This window comes from Furipterus horrens, unplaced genomic scaffold (genome assembly GCF_987537825.1).
Source record: "Furipterus horrens unplaced genomic scaffold, mFurHor1.1.pri manual_scaffold_2, whole genome shotgun sequence".
Taxonomy (NCBI): domain Eukaryota; kingdom Metazoa; phylum Chordata; class Mammalia; order Chiroptera; family Furipteridae; genus Furipterus; species Furipterus horrens.
The window spans coordinates 166,963,745-166,987,147 of record NW_028327172.1 but is presented as its reverse complement, the minus strand read 5'-3'; the positions used below and the strand labels follow the sequence as shown (position 1 = coordinate 166,987,147).

Below are 23,403 nucleotides of genomic sequence, written 5' to 3'. Positions count from 1 at the left end.
TGCTCTTCTTCTTCTCCTTCTGGAATTCCTATGATACGGATATTATTACGTTTCATGTTGTCCTGCAGCTGTCTTAGAACCTCTTCAGTCTTGTTCAGTCTTTTTTCATTTTGTTGCATTGTCTGGGAGTTTTTGTGTAGGTTGTCCTCCAGCTCGCTGATCCGATCTTCTGCTTCCTCTAGCCTGCTTTTAATTCCTTCTACTGTGTTCTTCAATTCAGAGATCGTATTTTTCATTTCCTCCTGGCTCTTATTGATAGCTTCTATGTCCTTTTTCATGCTCACGTAATTTTCTGTGAGTTCCTTGTAGTTTTTCTGGAGTTCTTTGAAGTTTCCGCTGAGCTCATTCAGCTTCTCCATAATCCATGTTTTGAATTCCATATCTGATAGTTCGCTCCCCTCTATTTCATTTAGCACTCTTTCTGGGGATTCTACCTTTCCTTTTGATGGGAGGTTGTTTCTCTGTCTCCCCATTTTTTTGACTCCTATTGTTTGTTGGTGCTTCTTGGAATGATCTGCACTTCCTGGATCTGCCTCTGGTGGCGTCAGATCATGTACCAGTCTGGCCCTAGGCAGCCTGTTGGAGACTTCCAGGGATCTACTGCTGTTGTCTGTCTTCTTTGATTGTTAATCTATTCAATCTGTGATTAGCTGTCAGGCTTAAGGACTGTGGGTGTGGCAGCTTAATTCCTGTAGGCAGGGCTTTTGCTTCCCCTCAGGCTGACGCCACTTGGAGGGGAATGGTCTACCCGCAGTACTGGGGATGAGTCAGCACTGGGACCCAGTCAGCTGCTCCTCCAGTTCTCCCCTCAAAGCCACCGTGCCAAATTCTCCCCAAGTGTCTCCAGCCCTCATTGCCTTCCCTCTGCTTGAGCCCAGGGTAAGTGGTGGCCAAAATATTTTCGTATGTGATCCACTTAAGAGCTCTTTTTCTCCTGCTGTTTCTCTCCGGCTAGCAAGAAAGCCTGTGGCTTTTCGCTTTTCACAGCTGATACTATTTTACTTTCCACTCTGTCGCTGTAGGCTGGGAAGCCCAGCTGGGGGTTTAGACCCTGCCCTTCTCAGGGGGAATCCCCGGCTGCTGAGCTGTTTCTCAGCCCCTTCAGCTGCCACCCGTGGGAGCCCAGCCAGCCCTTCCACGTCTCCGCACTCCCTACCGGTCACGTTGTGATGTAGCGGCCTTTTCTGTCTCTCCGTGGTTATAAGACTTCTCTCCAGCTGGTGTTCGGTTCGTTATTCCAGATGATTTCTCCAAAATTACATTGTAAATCCAGACTAGTTCTAGGAGGAAGTTAGTGTAGCTTCCACTTACTCCTCCGCCATCTTGTTTCTCCGTCCATGGATCTTTCTGTCTCCTACCTGAACATGATCATAAGAATCAGATGCACCCCTGTTGCTTCCTGCTCTTCTAAAACAGCTCATGCAATATGTGAAGCTTATAGTCCAGTTATAATGGATCAAAAAGGATGAGTTCAGCCATTCTGTTTGCCCAACTGAAGTAAGATGAGGGAACTTTCTTTTAGTAATCATGGAAATCATTGGTCATGCCATCTTCATATATTTCTGCCATATCTGCAAGTGCCTCTACTATATTTACTTAATATTTTTCTCTGAATCAACTTTCTTTTTTACTGTGGCCTCATCTTAATAAGCAATACCTGTGAAATCATGGGCTTAATGTAGAATTATACTTTTTTCTATAATATTAAAATTAATATATAACCATTTTCTAAAATTTCATCCATGCACTACATAAAATATGCTTGGGTATTACTAATGAGAGGCTATCAGATTTTGGGGAAATACTGGGCTAAATGAAAGAGATCTATTGAAAAATATTTTCAAACCATTTATTTATTATTTCATGATTTTTCATTAGAAGCTCTTTTCTCTCTTCTAGCAAAAATGATTCTTTCCCATGGTGTTAGACAGAAAGGGGTAATTTTTTGGAAAACTTTTCATTCCAAATATCAGTACCTAATAAAATGTCATTAATGATCAGCTAGAGAGATTAATTTGCTGAGAACAGGTTAGAAATCACTTGTCACTTTCTCATCAATGATCACTCAAAATTTGTGATTGGTCCTTGTTAAGGCGAACACCTAAATCTAAGGTGGTCTGCAAGCTCGTTTCTGAGGCTCTTGTCTCATTATTTTCAGCTGCTGAAAGCAGTGACAGTGGGATAGGTGGGAGTGAATGAAGGCTGATTATGAGCCAGAGTTGGCAGATGGCCAGCTTGTTGCTAATCCTAATTATCATCCTTATGCAAACGCCCTAGGAAATGAGGTTTAGTTCTGAAGAGATGAAGTCTAGACAGACGCAGAAAGTTTTCCTTTCTTCCTTTTTGGTTTCTTTTCAAAGATTGTTACAGGATTTCATTACAACCCCAGCAGCTGCCATCCTTATTGCGGTTTCAATCTCCATGTGTGGAGCTCAGTTCGGGGTATTGCACAGTGATTTCATGTGGTGTGACCTGAGGTTGAAGGGTATTTCTAGGATTTTCACTGCTTTGAATACCAAAACAAAACAAAGAAAAATAGTTTTAATTTTTAAGTAAGGCATAAGCACAGAACTTGAGAATCCTTGTAGTGTGTGTAACTTGGTAGTCATGTTGCTATTTATGGTGTCTGTCTCTCCTCCCCCCTGCCATTTCTTCATACTCTGTCATGCTGTGCTTTCCTGTCCATCAGGTGAACTAATGGCTTGTAGCCAATGAATTAGGGTAGTAAAACCAGAGCCCCAGTATCCATCCAAATGTACTAATAATAAATTTGACTCTGTAATACTGATAATATTTTATAAGTATGTACTACATGCTTTTAAGGAATTCAGAGTACTTTTTCTCCTAGTTATTCTACTGATCTTTACAATATCTTTGTCAAGATTAGGATCAAACCTATATGATCTTATATTTTTTATTAAATATTTTATTATTGTTCTATTACAATTGTCCCAATTTCCCCCACTTGCTATCCTCCACCCAGCCCAGCCCCCACTCCCACAGTCAATCCCCACCCTGTTGTCCATGTCCATGGGTCATTCATGCACGTTCCTTGACTAGTCCCTTCCCCTTCTTTCCATCCTTAACTCCCTCCCCTCTCCCCTCTGGCAGCTGTCTGTCTGTTCCTTGTTTCCATGCCTCTGGCTCTATTTTCATAGCAGCACTATTTACAATAGCCAAGTGCTGTAAACAGCCGAAGTGCCCATCAGTAAGTGAGCAGATCAAAACACTGTACTGCGTTTACACAATGGAGTACTACAAAGCAGAAAGAAAGAAGGAACGCCCACCTTCTGCGACAGCATGGATGGAACTGAAGAATATTATGCTAAGTGAGATAAGCCAGTTGGTAAAAACAAATACCATATGCTCTCATCTATAAGAGGAACCTAATAAACAAAACAAACAAATGACCTTATTTCTTTTAAAGAAAATTCTGTGGGTGGTAGGTGTTTTTTTGTTTTGTTTTTTAACCTTTATTGGGCACTAATACTTGATGTGAATTATTTTATCTTCATAATAATTTTAGGATGTTTGTACAATTATTATCTCTAATTTTCCAAAAGAGGAAACTAAAAATGGAGATTTGAAAATATTTAAAGATGTTTAAAAACATTTATTTTTTTCATAAAAGTATTTAGTGCTGGAGCTGTGATTTTATTTCAAGTATTTCTGGCTCCTCACACTTTATGTCATGGCTCTGTTCATTCTAGTCCATACTTTTCAATATTTTGCTCACATATATTCTTATCCCCTTAATAGACAAATTGGAGACAGTCATTTAGGCATTTTCTCAATGTCCTATTCAAGCAGTCTAAGTGAAGCTATTCATAATCATAAGTCTACTGGAACCCAAGAAGGAAAAATTGCCACAACTATTAACAGCTTCCAGTAGATGTATAGTCAGACATGAGTATTTCATTCTGATAGCTATGTCTGAATATGGGCATCCAAGGCCTTACCCTGTGTATTAAATTTGGAGTGAGGCCAGTTACTGCCTGATGCCTAGCTGGTGGTGTAAATAGAATGGCCAAGGGTTTTAGGTCTAATTCCTAGTGAATGGATGTACAAATTAATTCCAATGTTGTTCAACAGAAAACTTAACCTAGTAAAATAGATGGAAAGGGAAGGAGGGATAGAAAAGAAAGCTTTGTGAGAGCACATAAACTATTTCAATCTTACTCTCTTGAGCCAGGCACGTTGTAGGAGTTTAGTACATTTTTGTTGGATGGATGGACAGATGGATGGATGCAGCAGCTTGAGTGAGGCTGGTGCCCATGTCCTGCCTTTGAATTGGTCAGATGAGAAGTCTTCAGAGCAACTCTGCTGAAGCTGGCGTGGCCCACCTGGGACTGAGGGCAGGTGCTGTCAGTTCCACTGGTTTCTCCAGTTCTTCATCACTTGCCCCAAATATGCTTTTATCCTTGGCCTGGCAGGGAGAAAACTTGACTGTCGCCTCCAGGCTTATATTGAGAGGCTGAGGAGAAAATAGACCCAGGACTGATGTCAAAACACGTTCTGTTGAAGGGAGGGGGCAAAAGAAATAAAAAAGATTAAGAAGTAATAAAGAATGCTCTGCTGAACAGGCTTTCATTAATTGGGCGGATTACCAAACTCAAGCCTGCTAGAGATATGATTGTAAAGCAGTTCAGCATTTAATAAGGGCTAACAATACAGGCAGAGAAAAGTCAAGCTTATTGGTGGGTTTTTCTCCACTGCTGGACTTTCAAAAAATTACCTCCTTTTTTATTAATTAAGGCCTCTCTGGAAATCATGCATCTTTTTCCAAGTTGGCTGTAAATGTGATGATTTTTCTGACCTCATTTGTTGTTTGAACAGTTTTTTCCTGCCATTGGTTAAAGCTTCGATGTTAAAAGCCTCCAAATGTCATGCTATGAACTGAATGGAAAATTCTATTACTAAGAGTCCTTTCTGGCTAGTTGACCTTGCTAAGGCCTAATGTGCAGCTAAAAGCCCTGCTGTGCTTTCCCTCAATTTTCTTAAAAGCTCTCCTCCCATTGGTTGTCTTGCAGTTTGATAATAAGGATGTTTGTGGGAATTATAAATATCAATGGCACAAAACAAATCTTCACCACATGTTAGGGTTTTATGTTTTTTGGACTTAAGTTTTCAATTTAGGGTCTTATAAGATGCATCACTCAGAGTATACATTCAAAAAATCTTTGTTGATTAGAAAAAAATGTATTTGTTTGTTTGTTTAAAATTAGTTGAAATCTACATGGAGAGGAGGGTCTATATTCTTGACCCGAGGAAGCAAGGCTTCATACGCACATCAACAAACACAAGAACATTCCCATTATCTTTCTATCATTCCTCATCTTGGTAAATAGCATCAAACTTTCACCTTATATGCACCACCCTACATGATCCTCCCCCAAAACCCACAATGTTCTACAAGATTAAAATTTAAAAGTTACAGTTTAAATAAGCCTTTGCAAATTATGTATATTTACAGAATAAATTAAAAGTTAGGTTTGACATTGACATAGACTATATCCAATTATAGTCATTTTCTATTTAAGTTTAATATTTTATCTTAAATATTTTGGCCTGGGTTGGGTAGCACTATCATTTGAGGCCCTCACTTTGTCCCAAGCTTTATTTTGGAAGTGAGGCGGTTTTCATTGTCTTTGTGGGATTTTTCTTTACTCCAAATGCTAGAGACTTTGGGCCCTGACTTTTGGTTTACAGCATTAATTCTTTTACTTGTAATACAATACATAATGGCTAAACTTGATGACCAACGTTTCTATATTTCTGTATGCCTATTGTTCTATGAAATGAATTAGAAGAACTTTTAAATTCAAAGCACTGTTTTAATTATGCCTCCATAATCTCTTGTTAGGATTTCATTGTCTGTAATGTAGTACCCTGAAGGATATATAAAACATTACTAGGCAGAAGATTAGTCAGTGATATTAAGGCTAATTTCTTGGGCTTACAAGGATATATGCGTCATTATACAGAAGAAGAAAAAAAACTACACGGAGATAAAGAAATTGCAAAATGTCAGACCTATTGGGGAAATTAGGTTAAAATTTTTGGCTTTTGGGGCTCTTTGTAGAAAAGATGGTGCATAGCTTTCTATTTATGTCTTCTTAAATCTTCCCTGGACTATCCCCCAAAAGAAAACAACTGGAAAAAAAGCTATCTTCATCATAATGAGTAGGAAGAATTATCCTTCTTTTTCTTAGATGGTTGTGTGTTTCTTTTTATGCACTGTAAACAAATAATCAAGAAACATAGAAATATGTATTACCTGTTATTAACATAAATATTCTAAAAGCCTGTCTGTGGAGTTTTGGGAGAATCATTCTAGGTCCATCATGATCTCTATCATGGGCCATGTGTCTTATACTTGAGCATGACTCCACAGCTCATGAGGATCTTGTTCAAATGCTTGTGGGAATGCATCAAACTAAAAAGCTATGCAGCAAAGGAAACAACCTGCAAAATGAAAAGGCAACCTATGAGTGGAAGAAAATATTTGAAACCATATATCTTATAAGGGATTAATGCCTGAAATATATCAGTAACTCAAACAACTCAATAGCAAAAAAGCAACCTGATTAAAAATAGGCTAGGGACTTGCACAGACTTTTCTCAGAAGACATACAGATGGCCAACAGTTACATAAAAAGGTGCTCAACATCACTAATCATCAGAGAAATATAAATCAAAGCCACAATGAGATAGCACTTCACACCTGTTAGAATGGCTATTATCAAAAAGATAGAAGATAAAGGTTGGTGAAAGTGTGGAGAAAAGGGAACCTTTATACACTGTCGGTAGAAATGTAAATTGGTGTAGCCATTTTGGAAAACAGTAAAGAGGTTTCTCAAAAATTTAAAAATAGAACTACCATATAACCCAGCAATCTTACTTCTGGGTATATACTCAGTCTAAATGAAATCAGTATCTTAAGGAGATATATGCACTCCCATGTTTATCGCAGCATTATTCTAATAGTCAAGATATGAAAGTGTTCTTCAGTGGATAAATGGATAAAGAAAATGTGGTCTATATATACAATAGAGTGTTGTTCAGCCTCTAAAAAGAAGGAAATCCTGCCATTTGTGACAGCATGGATGACTCTGAAGGACGTTATACTAAGTAAAATAAGCCAGATACAGAAAGACACATACTGCATGATCTCACTTAAATTTGGAATCTCAGAAATTTAAACTCATAAAAGCAGAGTAGAAAGGTGGCTGCCAGGCACTGGGAGAGGTGAGATAGTGAGGTGTTGTCCAAGGCTATGAAGGTTCAATAACAAAGGGTGAATAAGTTCTGGAGGTCTAACATACAGCATGGTAACGATACTTAATAATATTGTATTTTATACTTGAAATTTGCCAAGAGAGTTGATCATGTTTTCACCACACCAAAAAAAATCCTAACTATGGTTAGGTGATGGATACCTTAATTAACTTGATTGTGGTGATCATTTTACAGTGTATGTATATATGAAAATATCACATTGTACATCTAAAATATATGCAGTTTTTATTAAGTATCGTTTAGTAAAGCTGATGAAAAAAACCTAAAATGCAGATTCCAATCAGGAGGTCTGATTCAGAAGTCGGGGGTAGGGGCCTGAGATTCTTAACTTCTAATAAGCTTTCAGATGTTGCTGGTCTCTAAACACTGACTTGCAAGGAGTACTGCCTCCTAAAAATTTACACGCACACAGGAATTGTAGGGAATTTTGTTGATAAAGTATAATCATAATAGAAATGTAGTAGGAGAAACATCTGGGCCATGCACTCAGGTCACAGTGCTTAGTTGCTTGGAATATGAAGAGCCACACAGCCTCCTCAGTCCAAGATTGTGGTTGTCGGTGTATGACTGATCTCCGTAACCATAATCAAAGCTGATGAGGCTGCTACAACTGGAAGTATTTCTAGCGATTAAGACACCAGGGTCCAAGTGTATTATGTTATGGAAAACTCTGCTGGAATTAATAGGGCCTTTCCCTCCAGAATTCTGGTAAATGACATGCCAAGTTCTTGACACCCTTTGATATTTTTATAAATAATATTCAATATCAGTTTTGAAATGAGAAAACCCTCCAGGATTTTTCTCCTGGACATCAATCACAACAGAAGGTGCCTTTGCTGCTGTTCTCCTGGGCACTGTTTGACTCAGTATCCTGGTGACTGGAGAAAACAGCTATGACTGCTTCCTGACAGGGGCAAATGCTCTCTGTCAAATGACTAAAAAGAATATTTGTTGATTTCTGTTCTGAATATTCTTCTCCTGGGAGTGCTGTTTACTCTGTTCTCTTTGTTAGCATATTTGAAAGTAAAAACAGTAATTTAGAAAAACATCCATTATGAAATGCCATACTTTAAAATATTATATTTACTGCTTTTTAAAGTATAAAAACAAACTAAACACTGAACACAAGCCACCTCACTAATCCCATTCTGTGGAAAGTGTCAGTTATGAGGCTTTTGGAAGAGGTGTGCACCTGGCAAATCAGAAGTGGCAGCACTGTTTAATGACCTTAACTTTAGCAATTAAAATGGTTGCCTTCTCCGGAGTGCTAAATAGGCGATTTCTTCCAGTCAGCTATTCCCAACTGTTGTTTCTAAGACTTCACTTTCAATCAGTCATCCAGGCCTGTCAATTTGGCCTCTGATATTTCTGGAATCTGTTTCTAAGTATCCATCCCCACTGCAATTACCATCTCATCTTCTTTACCTGAGCCTTTATAAGAAGTTGTCAAATGCTTTCCATAGCTATAGATTCACCCCAGCTCTTGTCCCTTCCATCTCTTGCTGCCAGAGGCTTTCTATAGCCCAGATATGATCATCCCTAAAGAATTATGTTGACTCTACAGCCTACAATGTCAATTGAATCTTTTAGGGAGGGGGAGGAGAGGGGGGTTAGAAGGGGAAGGGTCTAGTTAAGGTACTAGTATAAATGACCCATGGACATGGACAACGGGTTGGGGATTGACTGTGGGAGAAGGGGTGGACAGGGTAGGGGGGGAGCAATGGGGGAATAATTGAGACAACTCTAGTGGAAAAACAATAAATAAATAAAAATTAGAAAAAAATAAATAAGTTAATCGAATCTTTTATTATAGCGTTTGCCTTCTACTAACCATTCTTAAGAGAGTGTCACTTTTTTTTTATTTCTTTAACCTTTTAAAAAAATGTTATTATGTATTGTTTTCCACCTTAGCGGTTAGACAGTTATATACTTTACATCATGCTCCATTCAATATTTCCAATACACCAACTGGCACTATATGTAGTTATCACAATATTATTGACTATATTTCCTATGTGTTACTTCCCCATGACTATTTTTAACTACCAACGTGTGCTTCTTAGTCCTTTTACCTCTTTCATCCAGTGCCCCAGACCCTCCACCCCTCTTTCAACCACCAGGTCAAGAGTGTGTCACTTTTCTGTCTTTCTTTCTTTTTATTGTTGTTCTATTACAGTTGTCCCAATTTTGCCCTGTTGATCTCCCCTGCCCTGCCCACCCCCTCTACCACAGTCAATCTCCGCCCTGTTGTCCATGTCCCATGGGTCATTTAACCTGTTTCTTGACTAGACCCTTGCCCTTCTTTCCTCTATTGTCCCCCTCCCACCTCCCCTCTGGTCACTATCAGTCTGTTCCTTGTTTCCATGCCTCTGGTTCTATTTTACTTGTTTGTTTGTTTGTTTGTTTTGTTCATTGGGCTTCTCTCACAGGTGAAATCATACGGTATTTGTCTCTCGCTCTGGCTTATTTCACTAAGCATAATACTTTCCAGTTCCATCCAAGCTGTCATGAAAGGTAGGAGTTCTTTCTTTCTTTCTGCTCATAGTATTCCATTGTGTATGTACCGTAGTTTTCTGATCCACTCATTTACTGGTGGGCACTTCGGCTGTTTCCAGCACTTGGCTATTGTAAGTAGCACTGCTATGAACACAGTGGTGCATAGATCCTTTTGACTTGCTATTTTAAGATTCTTTGGGTATAATCGCAGCAGTGGAATTGCTGGATCAAAAGGCAGTTCCATTTTTAGTTTTTTGAGAAAATTTCATGCTGTTTTACATAGTGGCTGCACCAGTCTGCATTCCCTTTTCTCCACGTCCTTGTCAGCACTTGTTGTTCGTTGATTTATGATGGCCATTTTGACCTGGTGTGAGGTGGTATTTCATTGTGGTTTTAATTTGCATCTCTCTGATGGCTAGTCATGTTGAGCATTCTTTCATATGCCTATCAGCCTTCTGCGTGTCCTCTGTGGAGAAGTGTCTCTTTAGGTCTTTTGCTCATTTTTTAAATTGGATTGTCTGTTTTCCTGGTGTTAAGTCATACTAGTTCTTTATATATTTTGGAGATTAAACCCTTGTCTGAGGTATTATTGACGAATACATTTTCCCATACAGTTGGTTCCCTTTTCATTTTGATGATGTTTTCTTTAGTCATGCAGAAGCGTTTTAATTTGATGTAGTCCCATTTGTCCCTTGGCTGAGAAGATATATTGACAAAAATATTACTGTATGGGATATCTGAAATTTTTTTTTTCAGATTTAATGTGTTTTATTGATTAAAATATTACATTTGTGCCAATTTCCCTTCCCTCTGCTCCCCTCCACCCGGTGGCCCCCCTCCCTCCAGTTGTCCCCCCCTTTTAGATTATGTCCATTAGTTGTGCATACAGTTCCTCCCAACCTCTCTCCGTCTATTCCATTCCCTCCTACCTTGATCCCCAATTCCTATATCATCTCCCTCCCTCTCCCCATTCCCCCTCCCTGTTGACCTCCCCCCAATATGCTTCCCGTACCCACAGTTCCTTTTCCACTCTCGTTGCCTATTTAGTTTGCCTTTGTTTCATCTCCCTAGCTTCTGTTTTTTTAAACCAGTCCCTTTAACATCTCATATAACAGTGGTTTGGATCTAATGAACTCTTTCAGTTTTATTTTGTCCTGGAAACACTTTCTCTGTCCTTCTATTCTGAATGACAATTTTGCTGGATAGAGTATTCGTGGTTGTAGGTTTTGGATTTTCATTACTTTGAATATTTCTTGCCAGTCCCTTCTTGCCTGTAGGGTCTCCCTTGAGAAGTCAGCTGATAGTCTAATTGGGACCCCTTTGTACATAATTCTTTTCTTCTCTCTTGCTGCTTTTAAGATTCTCTCTTTATCTTTAATTTTTGACATTTTGATTATAATGTGTCTTGGAGTGGTTCTCCCTGGGTCCAGTCTCTTGGGAACTCTCCTTGCTTCCTGGACCTGTAAGTCTATTCCCTTCCCCAAGTCTGGGAAGTTCTCCTTTATTATATTTTCACTCAATTTTTCAAGTTCTAGTTCATCTTCCTCATTCTCTGGCAAACCAATGATTCTTATGTTGGGCCTTTTATAGCTGTCCCAGAGGTTTCTGATCCTCTCATTGTTGCTTCCCATTTCCTCTCGCTGCATTGGTTGACTGCTTGTTCCTTCTCCATATTCCAGTTTGTTGAAATGAACTCTGGATTTTTTCTCACCTTCTATCTCGTATGCGGTTTTGTTCCTTTCGTTATGAAATTTTTTCGCTTCTTTCTTATCTTTTTCCTGCTCTTTTGTGAATTCTGTAAGCCACCTGATAACAATGGCCCAGAACTGAGCCTCTGACAGGTTTCTTATCTGTTCATCTGTCAGGTTCTCTATCTGCTGTCTGGTGAGTTGTGTCACCGGTATTTCTATAGTTGTCTGCCTCATTTTGACAGATGCGTTTTGTTTTCTTGGGCCGGCTGTCGGGGGCAGTGCCTGTGTACTCGTAATGACCCAGCGACCGGTGGGCGCCGTTTGGCGTCACAAATCAGCGACCGGCGCCTGCCTGTCCGCGACCTATTTCGCAGCCCTGTGGTGCTTTCTGTGGGGGCGGGGGTCCAAGATGGATTCACACAGTTATTCAGCTAGGAGACCGGGATCCGTCCTCCCGTCCCCCTGGGCCTCACTGTTCAAGGCGATGCAGCGGCCGCTCTCCCCAGCGCCGGAGTCGCGCACCGCCAGGGGCTTGCGTAGCCGGGACTCCTCGCTGGGGTCACGCACCGCCAGGGGCTTGCGCAGCCGGGATTCCTCGCCGCCCGCCGCTCCGGGTGCGACCGCAAACAGCACTGCCCTCTTTAACTCTTACCTGCCCAAATGGCATCGCTGGTTTATAACTTCATATGTTGGACTTCCGTGTAGTTTTATTTTCTGGAATTTCTAGTTATCCTTTGTTTTGAAGTAGTTGTATTCCTCTCTAGTTGTAGAGGGAGACCTAGCGTGTCCGTCTAAGCCTCCATCTTGGCCGGAAGTCGGGATATCTGAAATTTTATGCCTATGTTTTCCTGTAGGACTTTCATGATGTCATGACTTATATTTAAATCTTTTATCCATTTTGAATTTACTCTGGTGTATGGTGTAAATTGGTGGATTAGTTTCATTTTTTTTGCATGTAACATTCCAATTCTCCAAACACCATTTGTTGAAGAGGCTATTTTTACTTCGTTTTATGCTCCTGCCCCTTTGTCAAATATTAATTGACCATACAGACCTGAGTTTACTTCTGGGCTCTCTATTCTGTTCCATTGATCTATGTGTCTATTCTTATGCCAGTACAAGACTGTTTTAATTACAGAAGCCTTGTAATATATTTTGATATCAGGTATTGTGATTCTTCCTACTTTGTTCTTCTTTCTCAAGATTGCCGAGGCTATTTGGGTCATTTTTGGTACTATGTAAATTTTTGAAATATTTGTTCCAAATCTGTGAAATATGCCATTGATATTTTAATAGAGATTGCATTGAATCTATAGATTGCTTTGGGTATTTTAATGATATTAATTCTTCCAATCCATAAATATGGTATATGCTTCCATTTATTTATATCTTCCTTAATTTCTTTCTTCAGTGTTCTCTAATTTTCCAAGAACACTAGAACCTCCTTGGTTAAGTTTATTCCTAGGTACTTTATTTTTCTTGTCGCTATAGTAAATGGGATTTTTTCCAAGTTTCTGTTTCATTTTTGGTGTACAAAAATGCCTTCCATTTCTGAATATTGACTTTGCATCCCACTATTTTGCCAAATTCACCTTTTAGGTTGAGTAGTTTTTTTGGTGGAACCTATAGGGTTTTCTGTGTACACCTGTCATCTGCAAATAATGACAGTTTTACTTCCTCCTTTCCAATTTTGATGCCTTTATTTCTTTTTCTTCTCTGATTGCTGTGGCTAGAACTTCCAATACTATTTTGAATAAAAGTGTTGAAAGTGGACACCCTTGTCTTATTCCTGATCTTAGGGAAAAAGCTTTAGTTTTTGTCCATTGAGTATTATGTTGGGTGTAGGTTCTCATATATGGTCTTTATTATGTTTAGGTATGCTCCCTCTATTCCCACTTTGCTGAATGGTTTCATCATAAATGGGTATTGTACTTTATCAAATACTTTTTCTGCATCCATTGATATGATCATGTGATTTTTGTCTTTCATTTTGTTTATGTGGGGTATTATGTTTATTGATTTGTGAATATGATCATGGTCTATGATATTTTTAGGATGCAGTTTGCCTATATTTTGTTGAGAATTTTAGCATCTATGTTCATCACTGATATGTCCTGTAGTTTTCTTTCTTTGTTGTGTTTTTACCTGGTTTTGGAATTAGAAAAATACTGGCTTCATAAAAAGAGTTTGGTAGTCTTCCCCCTTCTTGAATTTTTTGGAATCATTTGAGACAGATAAGAGTAAGCTCTTCCCTAAATGTCTGGCAAAATTCACCTGTGAAGTCATCAGGTCCAGGGCTTTTATGTGCTGGGAGGGTTTTTTTTATTTTATTTTATTTTATTTTATTGTTACTGCTTCAGTTTCACTAATTGTTATCAGTCTATTCAGGCTTTCTGCTTCTCCTTGATTAGTTTTGGAAGATTATATGTTTCTAGAAACTCGTCCATTTCATCCAGGCTGTCAAATTTCTTGGCATATCTTTTTTTTGTAGTAATTTTTTACAATTCTTTGTATTTTTGTGGTATTGGTTATTTCTCCTCTTTCATTTCTCATTTTATTTATTTGGGTTCTCTGTTTTTCTTGATGAGTCTGGTTAAAGGCTTGTTGATTTTTTTTTTTCAAAGAATCAGCTCCTTGGCTTTATTGATCCTTTAAATTGTTCTTTTAGTGTCTATGTCATTTCATTCTGCTCTGGTCTTGATTATTTCCTTCCTTTTGCTCGCTCTGGGCTTTGTTTGTTGTTGTTCCTCTAGTTCTTATAGATGTAGGGTTAAGCTGTTTATTTTAAAATTTTCTATCATTTTTAGGTAGACCTGTATTGCTATAAACTTTCCTCTCAGGACTGCCTTTGCTGTGTCCCATAGGTTTTGGGCTATTGTATGTTCATTTTCATCTGTTTCCAGAGACTTTTCGATTTCTTCCTTGATCTCATTGTTAACCCGTTCATTTACTAGCATGTTATTCAGTTGCCATGAATTTAAATGTTTTTTATATGTTCCTTGAGGTTTATTTCTTGTTTCAAGCCATTGTGATCTGAGAAGATGCTTGATATGATTTCAATTTTCTTGAATTTGTTTAGGCTTTTTTGTGTCCTACCATGTAGTCTACCTTTGAAAATGTTCCATGTGCATTTGAAAAGAATGTATATTTTGCTTCTTTGTGGTAAAAGGTTCCATATATATTAATTGGGTCCATTTGATCTAGAGTGTTGTTCAATGTCACAATATCCTTGTTGATCCTTTTCTTGGAAGATATATCCATTGTTGTCAATGGGGTGTTAAAATCCCCTACTATAAGTGTATAGCAGTCAATATCTTTCTTGAAATCCTCCAAGATTTTCCTTATAGACTTGGGTCTTCCTATGTTGTGTGTATATATGTTTATTAGAGTTATATCTTCTTGATGGATTATTCCCTTAAGTATTATGTAGTGTCCTTCTTTGTCTTTTTTTAAAGTATATTTTATTGATTATGTTGTTACAGTAGTTCCAAGTTTTCCCCCTTTGCTCCCCTGCGCCCAGTACCCCACTTCCCTCCAGCAATTCCAGCCCCCTTAGTTCATGTCCATGGGTCATGCATATAAGTTCTTTGGCTTCACCGTTTCCTATATTATTCTTAACTTCCCCTTTCTATTTTGTACCAACCCATTATGCTTCTTAACCCCTGAACCATATCCCCATTTCTCCCCCCCTACCAGCTGATAACCCACCAAATGATCCCCATACCTATGATTCTGTTCCTATTCTGGTTTGCTTTGTTGGATTTTGTTTTTATTTTTTTAGATTCAGTTGTTGATACTTGTGGGTTTGTTGTCATTTTAGTGTTCATAGTTTTGATCTTCTTTTTCTTAAGTAAGTCCCTTTGACATTTCATATAATAATGGCTTGGTGATGATGAACTCCTTTAGCTTTACCTTGTCTGGGAAGCACTTACTTCATCTGCCCTTCCATTCCAAATGATAGCTTCGCTGGATAGAGTAATCCTGGTTGCCGGTTGCCTTTCATCACGTTGAATACTGCTTGCCAGTCCCTTCCTGCCTGCAAAGTGTCCTCTGAAAAATCAGCTGCTAGTCCTATAGGCACCCCCCTGTAGGCAACTCTCTGCCTCTCTCTTGCTGCCCCCAGGACTCTATCTTTGACCTTTGGCATCTCAATCATGATGCATCCTGGTGTGGTCCCCTTTGGGTCCAGCTCACCCGGGACCCTCCATGCTTCCCAGACCTGTATGTCCATCTCCTTCGCAAAATTTGGGAAGTTTTCCTCACTTTTTTCAATTCTTTCTTCCTCATTCTGCATTGGTTGACCTTTTTTCTTTTTTATGTTCCAAATCATTGATTTGAACCCCAGTTTCCTTCCCTTCACCATTGGTTTTGTTTAGATTTTCCTTCGTTTTACTTGGCACAGCCTTCACTTCTTCTCTTGTGTGTTTGCCATACTCAAGCATATCTGTCAAGCTTGTGAGAATCTTTATCACCAGTGTTTTGAATTCTGCATCTGTTAGATTGTCTATCTCTTCATCTGTTAGGTTGGCTATCTCCTTGTCACTTAGTTCTCCCACTGGAACCTTGATCTGTTTCCCCTTTTGGGCCATACTTCTCTGTCTCCTCCTTCTGACAGTCTCCTGTGTTTGCCTCTGTGTTTTAGGTAGAGCTGTCACTCCTGTTATGTTGTAAGGGGCGGAGCCTTAAGAATTTGTCAGTGCAGGGCGACCTGTTTCACCACGTTGTGGTGCTGTATGTGTGGGAGGGGTCCAAGAGGGAACAATGCCACCTGCCCAGCAGTCACCTCTTTTCCAAGCACCTCTCCCACTTTTGAATGAGACTATTGCCTCTCTAGCTGCTGCCCTGGCCGTCGTTCCCAGAGTGGATGGGTTGTGTATGTTCTAGGACTGTGGGGGCCCTTTAAACAAGCAGACTCTGCTGAGAGACCAGCAATTTCTGCCTCCGTCCCAACCCGCACTGGTCTGCACAGTCAGAAGCAATGAGGCTTGATTTTCCCCGGTGCTGGGACCGTGAACTGTGAGGGCTGGGGAGGAGCTGGGAATGCTCCCCAGGTGTGCCTCCCAACTTTTAAAAATGTGTGACTGCACTTTCTGCCGGCCTGCCACTGCTGCCACTGCTGCTGCCGCCACTGCTGCCACCGCCACTACACTGCATCCTCTTCACCCTGGCTCTGCCCCTCCTACCTGTCTGTATGAGTATTTCTTCTTTATAACTTTGTTTGCTGGATTTCTATGTAGTTTGATTTTCTGGAACTTCTCGTTGTTTCTAGTTTTGAGGTAGTAGATGTATTCCTTCTTAGTTGTGGAGGGAGATGCAGCGTGTCTGTCTACGCCTCCATCTTGGCTGAAAGTCTCCTTCTTTGTCTGATATAAGTATTGCTATCCTAACATTTTTTTCATGTCTTCTTGCTTGGAATATTTTTTCCACACCTTCACTTTCAGCTTGTGTAGATCTTTTGTTCTCATGTGGGTCTCTTGTAGACAGCATATATGCAGGTCATGTTTTCTTATCCATTCAGCTACTCTATGTCTTTTGATTGGAGCATTCAGTCCATTTACATTTAAGGTTATTATTGATAGGTACTTATTCATATCCATTTTTCCCATTTGTACCTGTGTTTATCTCTTTCTCTCTCTCTCTTTTTATTTATATTCTTAAAGCAGTCCCCTTAGCATGTTTTGCAGTGCTTGTTTGGTGGAAATGTATTCTTTTCACCTTTTTTTTTTTTTTTTTTTGGTCTGGGAAACTTTTTATTTCACCTTCCATTTTAAATGAGAGCTTTGCTGGGTGAGTAGTCTTGGTTGCAGACCTTTGCTTTTCATTACTTGGACTATTTCTTGCCATTCCCTTCTGGCTTGCAGTGTTTCTGTTGAGTGACTAGCTGATAGCCTTATCAGAGCTCCCTTGTATATTATTAGCTGTTTCTCCATTTCTGCCTTAGGATTCTCGCTTTGTCTTTAAATTTTGTCATTTTAATTATGATGTGTCTTGGAGTGGGCCTCTTTGAGTTCATCTTGGAATTGCTTCCTGGACTTGCATGACTTTTTCTCTAATCAATTAAGGGAAGTTTTCTGTCATTACTTTTTAAAATAGATTTTCTACCCCTTGCTCATTTTCTTGTTCTTCCAGTATCCTTATGATGAGAATATTGTTACATTTCATGTTGTTCTCCAGCTCCCCTAAACCCTCTTCATTGTTTTTGATTCTTTTTTGTTTTTTTGCTCTGTCTAGGATTTTTTTCTATCTTGTGCTCCAACTCAGTGCTTCGATCCTCTGTTTCATCTAGCCTGCATTTTAATTCCTTCTGCTGTGTTCTTCATTTCAGATTTTGTATTCTTCATTTCCTCCTCTCTCTTATTGATAGTTTCTATGTCCTTTTTCATGCTCCTGTAGTTCTCAATAAGTTTCTTATAGCTTACCTGGAGTTCTTTGTAGTTCTCACTGAGCTCATTGAGCATCCTTATAACCATTGTTTTGAATTTAGTGTATAATAGTTTGCTTGCCTCTATTTCATTTAGCACTCTTTCTGGGGATTCCTCCTTTCCTTTCAACTGGGGGTCATTACCTTGTCTCCCCATTTTTGTGATTCTTCTTATTTGTTTGTGCTTCTTATATTGATTTGCTTTGATTCCCTGTCTTTGTGGTTTAGACCTCACACTTCTCAGGAGGAACCCCCAGCCGCTGAAATTTCCCTCCAGGATTTCAGCTGCCACCCATGGGAGCCCTGCCAGGCCTCTCATGCTTCTCCACACTCTATACCAGTGATGTTGTAGTGAAGTGGTTTATTCTCTCTGTCTGTGGTTATAAGACTGCTCTCCAGCTGTTGTTCAGTTGGCTATTCCAGATGATTTCTCTACCATTTAGTTGTAATTCCAGATTGGTCCTAGGAGGTTAGTGTAGCTTCCACTTACTCTTCTGTCATCGTGGATCTCCAAGAGTGTGTTACTTATCTTTTACTTACTCCCTGAACTCCTTAAACTTCACTTGCCCAAAAAAACACTTGGATATTTTCTTAAGTACTCACTGCATAACCTTATGTCTTTGCTTAGGCTGAGCCATCTGCCTGGAATCTGTTTCACCACTTCTCTACTTAGCCTATGTTTTTGTCATTAATGAATTAAATGATATTTCCATAGGAAAGCCTTCTGAATGAACATTTCTTCTTCAAAAAGGGAATCTCCTTTTTCCTTTATTCACCCACAACATTCTGCTCAAGCTTCTTATAGAGCATCACTTGTGATGCATCCTAATTATTTGTCTGTCTCCTCCACTATAGATTGTAAGTTCTGAAACTGAAGTCTTATTTCAGCCATCCTCATGCACCTTAGCCCTCTAGCAAAAGAGCTAAATGAATAGTTCTTGAATTTGGGTGGATGGGAAGGATGGAAAGACAGGTAGATGGGCAAATGATAGAAAGAAATGAAGAGACTTAGTTCTTAATAAAGTTATTTGTACATTATAAATTAAAAGAAAAAGCAGGAAAATATGTATGTACATATATACATACACACCCATTTATCTACACATAGTATACACATGTATACAGTTGACCCTTTAATAACATGGGATTAAGAGTGCTGACCACCTCCACAATGAAAAATCTTCCTAAAACTTAATAAGGTCCTCTGCATACGGATTCCTGGCGCAAATTCCCAAATTTGGAGTTGACACTTGAATAACATAGTTTGAACTGCATCGGTCAATTGAATGCACAGGTTGTTTGATAAAAGTCCACATATAAATGGACCCATGGAGTTCAAACCTGTATTGTTCAAGGACCAGCTATAATTCATAGTGTGACTTTAAAGCTATGAATCTCTCTTACTAGATAATGTGGCACCTGATACCGTGTTTTTAAGGACTGATATTTTCTTATTTTGCCTGGACCTAATTCTGTACTCTTTCCTTGTTGTAGGATGACAGAGGTCTTCAGCTTGTGGCCAATTCGATGGTGTGGGTTCCAGAAGGAGGAATGCTGCAGATTACCAACAGAATCTTACAGGCCGAAGCTCCGGGTGCCAGTGCCTCAGAAATCATCTACAAAATTACCAAGGACAACCCCCAATTTGGTAGCTCTATTTTCCTTTGTCATGATGTCATCATTGTATTCAGCAGTCTTAGACTTGCTTTTGTATGATGCCATGCAGCAAGGTTGTGACTCTAGTGAACTTGACTTTCTAATACCTCACACATCCCCTTTAAAAACAGAGTAGTCAAAATAACTACCACACTGTACACATATTGTATACTAGGTATTATGCTAAGTAATGTAAACATGTTAGATAAAATCCTAAAATTTAAGCCTTAAAACAACTTTATTTTACAGAAAATATAACTTGCTTAGCATCACCTATCTAATATAGTTCAAGTTTAATTTCAAAGCTCAGGCTCTCAAACTCCCTCCCAGAATATCACCAGTCTTCTTGATGAGACTTTCTTTTTTAAGAAAAACTTCACACAAAATCATTTTTCAATATCTCCATTGTTACTTGAACTTCTGGCAATGGAGTGGAGCATGATAACCTGAAAAATGCTCCATCATTATCAACTAGAAATGGTGGACAAAAGATTATAAGAATTATAAGGCATTTGTAGCTGACCTTATAAGAATAAAGAGAGATCTTGAGGTGTCAGAAACAAAGAAGGAACTAAAACCAGTCTGGGCATGCACTGATGGTGAAGCTCCCCAGAGTAGGGCTGTGTGTGTGTCTCAATAACCCAAGGGTTTGGGATTTAATGCCCATACAGAGATAGAAAGTTGTAATTAAGATCCTGAATAAAACCTGGACTCTGTAAAGACTTACCTTCAATTACAGGGACAGAACAGAAAACAAGAAACTCATCGGCACAGAGGGATGGCAAAGAAACCTACATGTGTTTTTCAGGGCTCAGAGTAAAGCAAAAAAGCCAGTTGAGAATTTAGAACTTCAAGCCTGTTTCTCCTGCGGATCCAGAGTTTAGTTATACTATGCGCATAGTCTGAGAAACCCAGGGCTGAGACATTAATATGAAAATCAATCTCAGGTCTATGATGCTTCTTGGGTGTCTTACAGAAATTGATTGAAACTGCTGTAGAATGTCCACCCTCAATTCCAGGCCACCCAGGATTCTCACAGATAAAACCACTGAAGATTAGCTTAAAATTAAAAATTACAGAACATATGAGAAAACAATCTATAGTACCAGAACTAAAACAAGAACATTAAAACCCCAAGGATTTGAAATAAAGGAACAACCTTATAAACACCATAAAATAAGTATATTTAAAATGATTAATAGATACAGAAAATAATTGAAATTGCAAGAAAGTAAAAATGTGTTATACAAATTTAAAAAGAGGCAGGTAGATTTTTACAAAGAAATAAATAGCTCACCTGAAAATAAAAATTATATTTATTAAAAGCAAAAACTTGCTTGGCATGTTAAATAGTAGATGAATAATCTGTTTTTCCTCTGGGTTATCAAATCATTAAAAAAATATTTTTTTCTGTAGTGAATAAAAAGTAACTTTTTTATAATTTGAAAATAATTTCTATGTCCCCTGGCTGGGTGGTTCAGTTGGTTGGAGCATGGTCCTGTACACCAAAAGGTTGTCAGGGCATGTACGGGAGGCAATGAATCAATGTTTCTCTCTCTCTCTCTCTCTCTCTCTCTCTCTCTCTCTCTCTCTCTCTCTCTCTCTCTCTCTCTCTCTCTCTCTCTTCCCGCACTTCCCCTTACCCCCTATTCTCTCTCTCTAAAATCAATAAGCATATCCTTGGGTGATGAGTTTAAAAACAATAAGGATAGTTCCAGTGTCCACAAAGACAAATAAAGGCATAATCTAATCAAGGATAGGTATAATTACAAAGCAGTTGGTCTAGTTGGGATTTCATTTATGATAGTTGTATAACCTTGAAGAAAGCAAGTGGACCCATTGAGCCATAGGTTTTTTGAAAGATTAGGCTAGATATTTGTTTTAGTTTTTATTTTAAAGTATTTTTAAACTTTCCAAAAAGTTGCAAAAATAATGTAAAGAGCTCTTGGATACCCTTTATCTAGTTTTCTCCAATGTTAGCATCTTACATTACCGTAGAATAATGATCAAAACTAGGAAATTAATATTGATACAATACTGTTAGTTAGTCCGTAAACCTTATTCAACTCTGCCTTACTTTCACCCACTAATTTTTAAGCTAGAAAATGTTTAAAACCTTTTCAGCTCTAAAGTGTCTTTTGTGTTTAATATATTAAATCATCTACCTTTATCTTGATTATTAAAAGCCAAAAAATTAAATTTCCCAATGACAGCCCAATATTTCAATATTCTGTGTAAGTTAGTTAAACAGAAAAATGCTGAATTAAGTGATTTTTAAAGCCATTTCAACTTGATAAATGCCATGTAGACATGACTGTGACCCTTTCCTACGGTAACTCTCTTACTTAAATTTTTCCTATGACCATAATCCTCTTTCTCTGTGTCCAGAGCTCTGTATTAGTAATAAGCAAATCACATTACCCTTAGGCATCATTGAAGAATAAAAAAATGTGGTGGAGGGTAGAAGCCCACTGAACACAAACCTACTTAGACCTGCCTGTCCTAGTGATGTAGGTGTGGAGCCTCTGCTTCATAGCCACTCCAACTCCTATACACTCCCTCACCACTTTAGGATGTTCTAGTTGGCTTTAAAGCTTTTTGTGAAGACCTGACCATGAAACTGAAACAAATGTAAATTGCTTGTGTGATCTGTGCCTAATGGACCTAGGTTCAGCCACTAGCAGACTCAACAGTGTCTTCAAAGGTCCATTTAGACATGTGGATAACTACCTGTACCTTTAGCTACTTCCCAGATCTGAAAGTGAACTTAATGAGATGGTTTTAATGACATATCTTCAGTCTCACTGACAACTCTAAATTACTTAGCATAGTGTAAGAATGCTTTAATACAAATTGTCCCAATCCCAAATGAATTATGGAGATTCCAATGAGGCCCCAATTCTTAATACCTATTAAATTTTTCCTTCAGAATTCTTGGTTATAATATAGACTTCAATATAAAGGAAATTTGAAGCAGAGCTTATTTTCTGTTTTTTAAACCTACATTTTCATACATTTACAGGGTCATTGTCATATTATAATAAAAGTGGAGGTGAGGTACTCCCAAAAGCTCTCACCTCACTGGATTGAACCCCACAAAACTCTGGTATTGCTTCCTGTCTACTCATGGGCTTGTCACAGAGGCATCTTGTACTCAGTATACCCAGTGCTGAACTCTTCATCTTCCCTCCATGCTGTTCACCCCACCAGTGACATCACTTGCTGACCCATCACTTAACCTTCAGTTCCTCCCTGTCTCTCATCCTTCACAGACACATTTATCAGGTCTGCTGCTTCCACTTCCTCCATAACTCTTGGATCTGATTATTTCTTTTCAATCTTATCTCTGCTGCCTAAGCTCAGGTCCCCATCTCTCATCTGGATGTTGCAGTAGCCTCATAATCACTTACACTGTCCACATAAATGTCAGCTACTATTGTTACCATTTTTATAGAATAAAATCCAGTCTTTAACAGGGCTTTCAAGCCTCATAAGCTCTCTGTATTCTGATCATGTACGTTCCATGTTCTAAATCAGTTCATGCCATTCACCTACTGAAAATCTCACAGTGGCTTCCCACTGCTTATGCGGGGAAGGTGGGGGCTGATGGCCAGGGAAAGGAAGTACATTTTGCTTCTCTTTGAATTCCCCAGCCTTAAGGGCCTACCACCACAGCTAGCACCTAGCAGGCACCCATTGACTGTTTACTAGGCTGAAATGAAAGGAATTAGCCAATATCCTATTATTCCTGTTAATTTTCATAATGTGGCAATGATTGTTTTTTTATCTAAAAATATATGTTTATTTCATTAGGCCTTGTTAGGAAAATTCTGCTTAGGT

The 23,403-nt window shown here is 38.8% G+C and overlaps 1 protein-coding gene across 1 annotated transcript in view; it reads left to right on the top strand.

Moving 5' to 3' along the window:
• FRAS1 (Fraser extracellular matrix complex subunit 1) overlaps window positions 1-23,403 on the top strand; it is a 461,942-nt gene that overhangs the window by 314,316 nt on the left and 124,223 nt on the right. Inside the window, exon 30 of the mRNA XM_090266724.1 lies at window positions 19,402-19,555. Coding sequence (XP_090122850.1) covers window positions 19,402-19,555 — 154 coding nt within the window. The remainder of the gene's footprint in view (window positions 1-19,401; window positions 19,556-23,403) is intronic.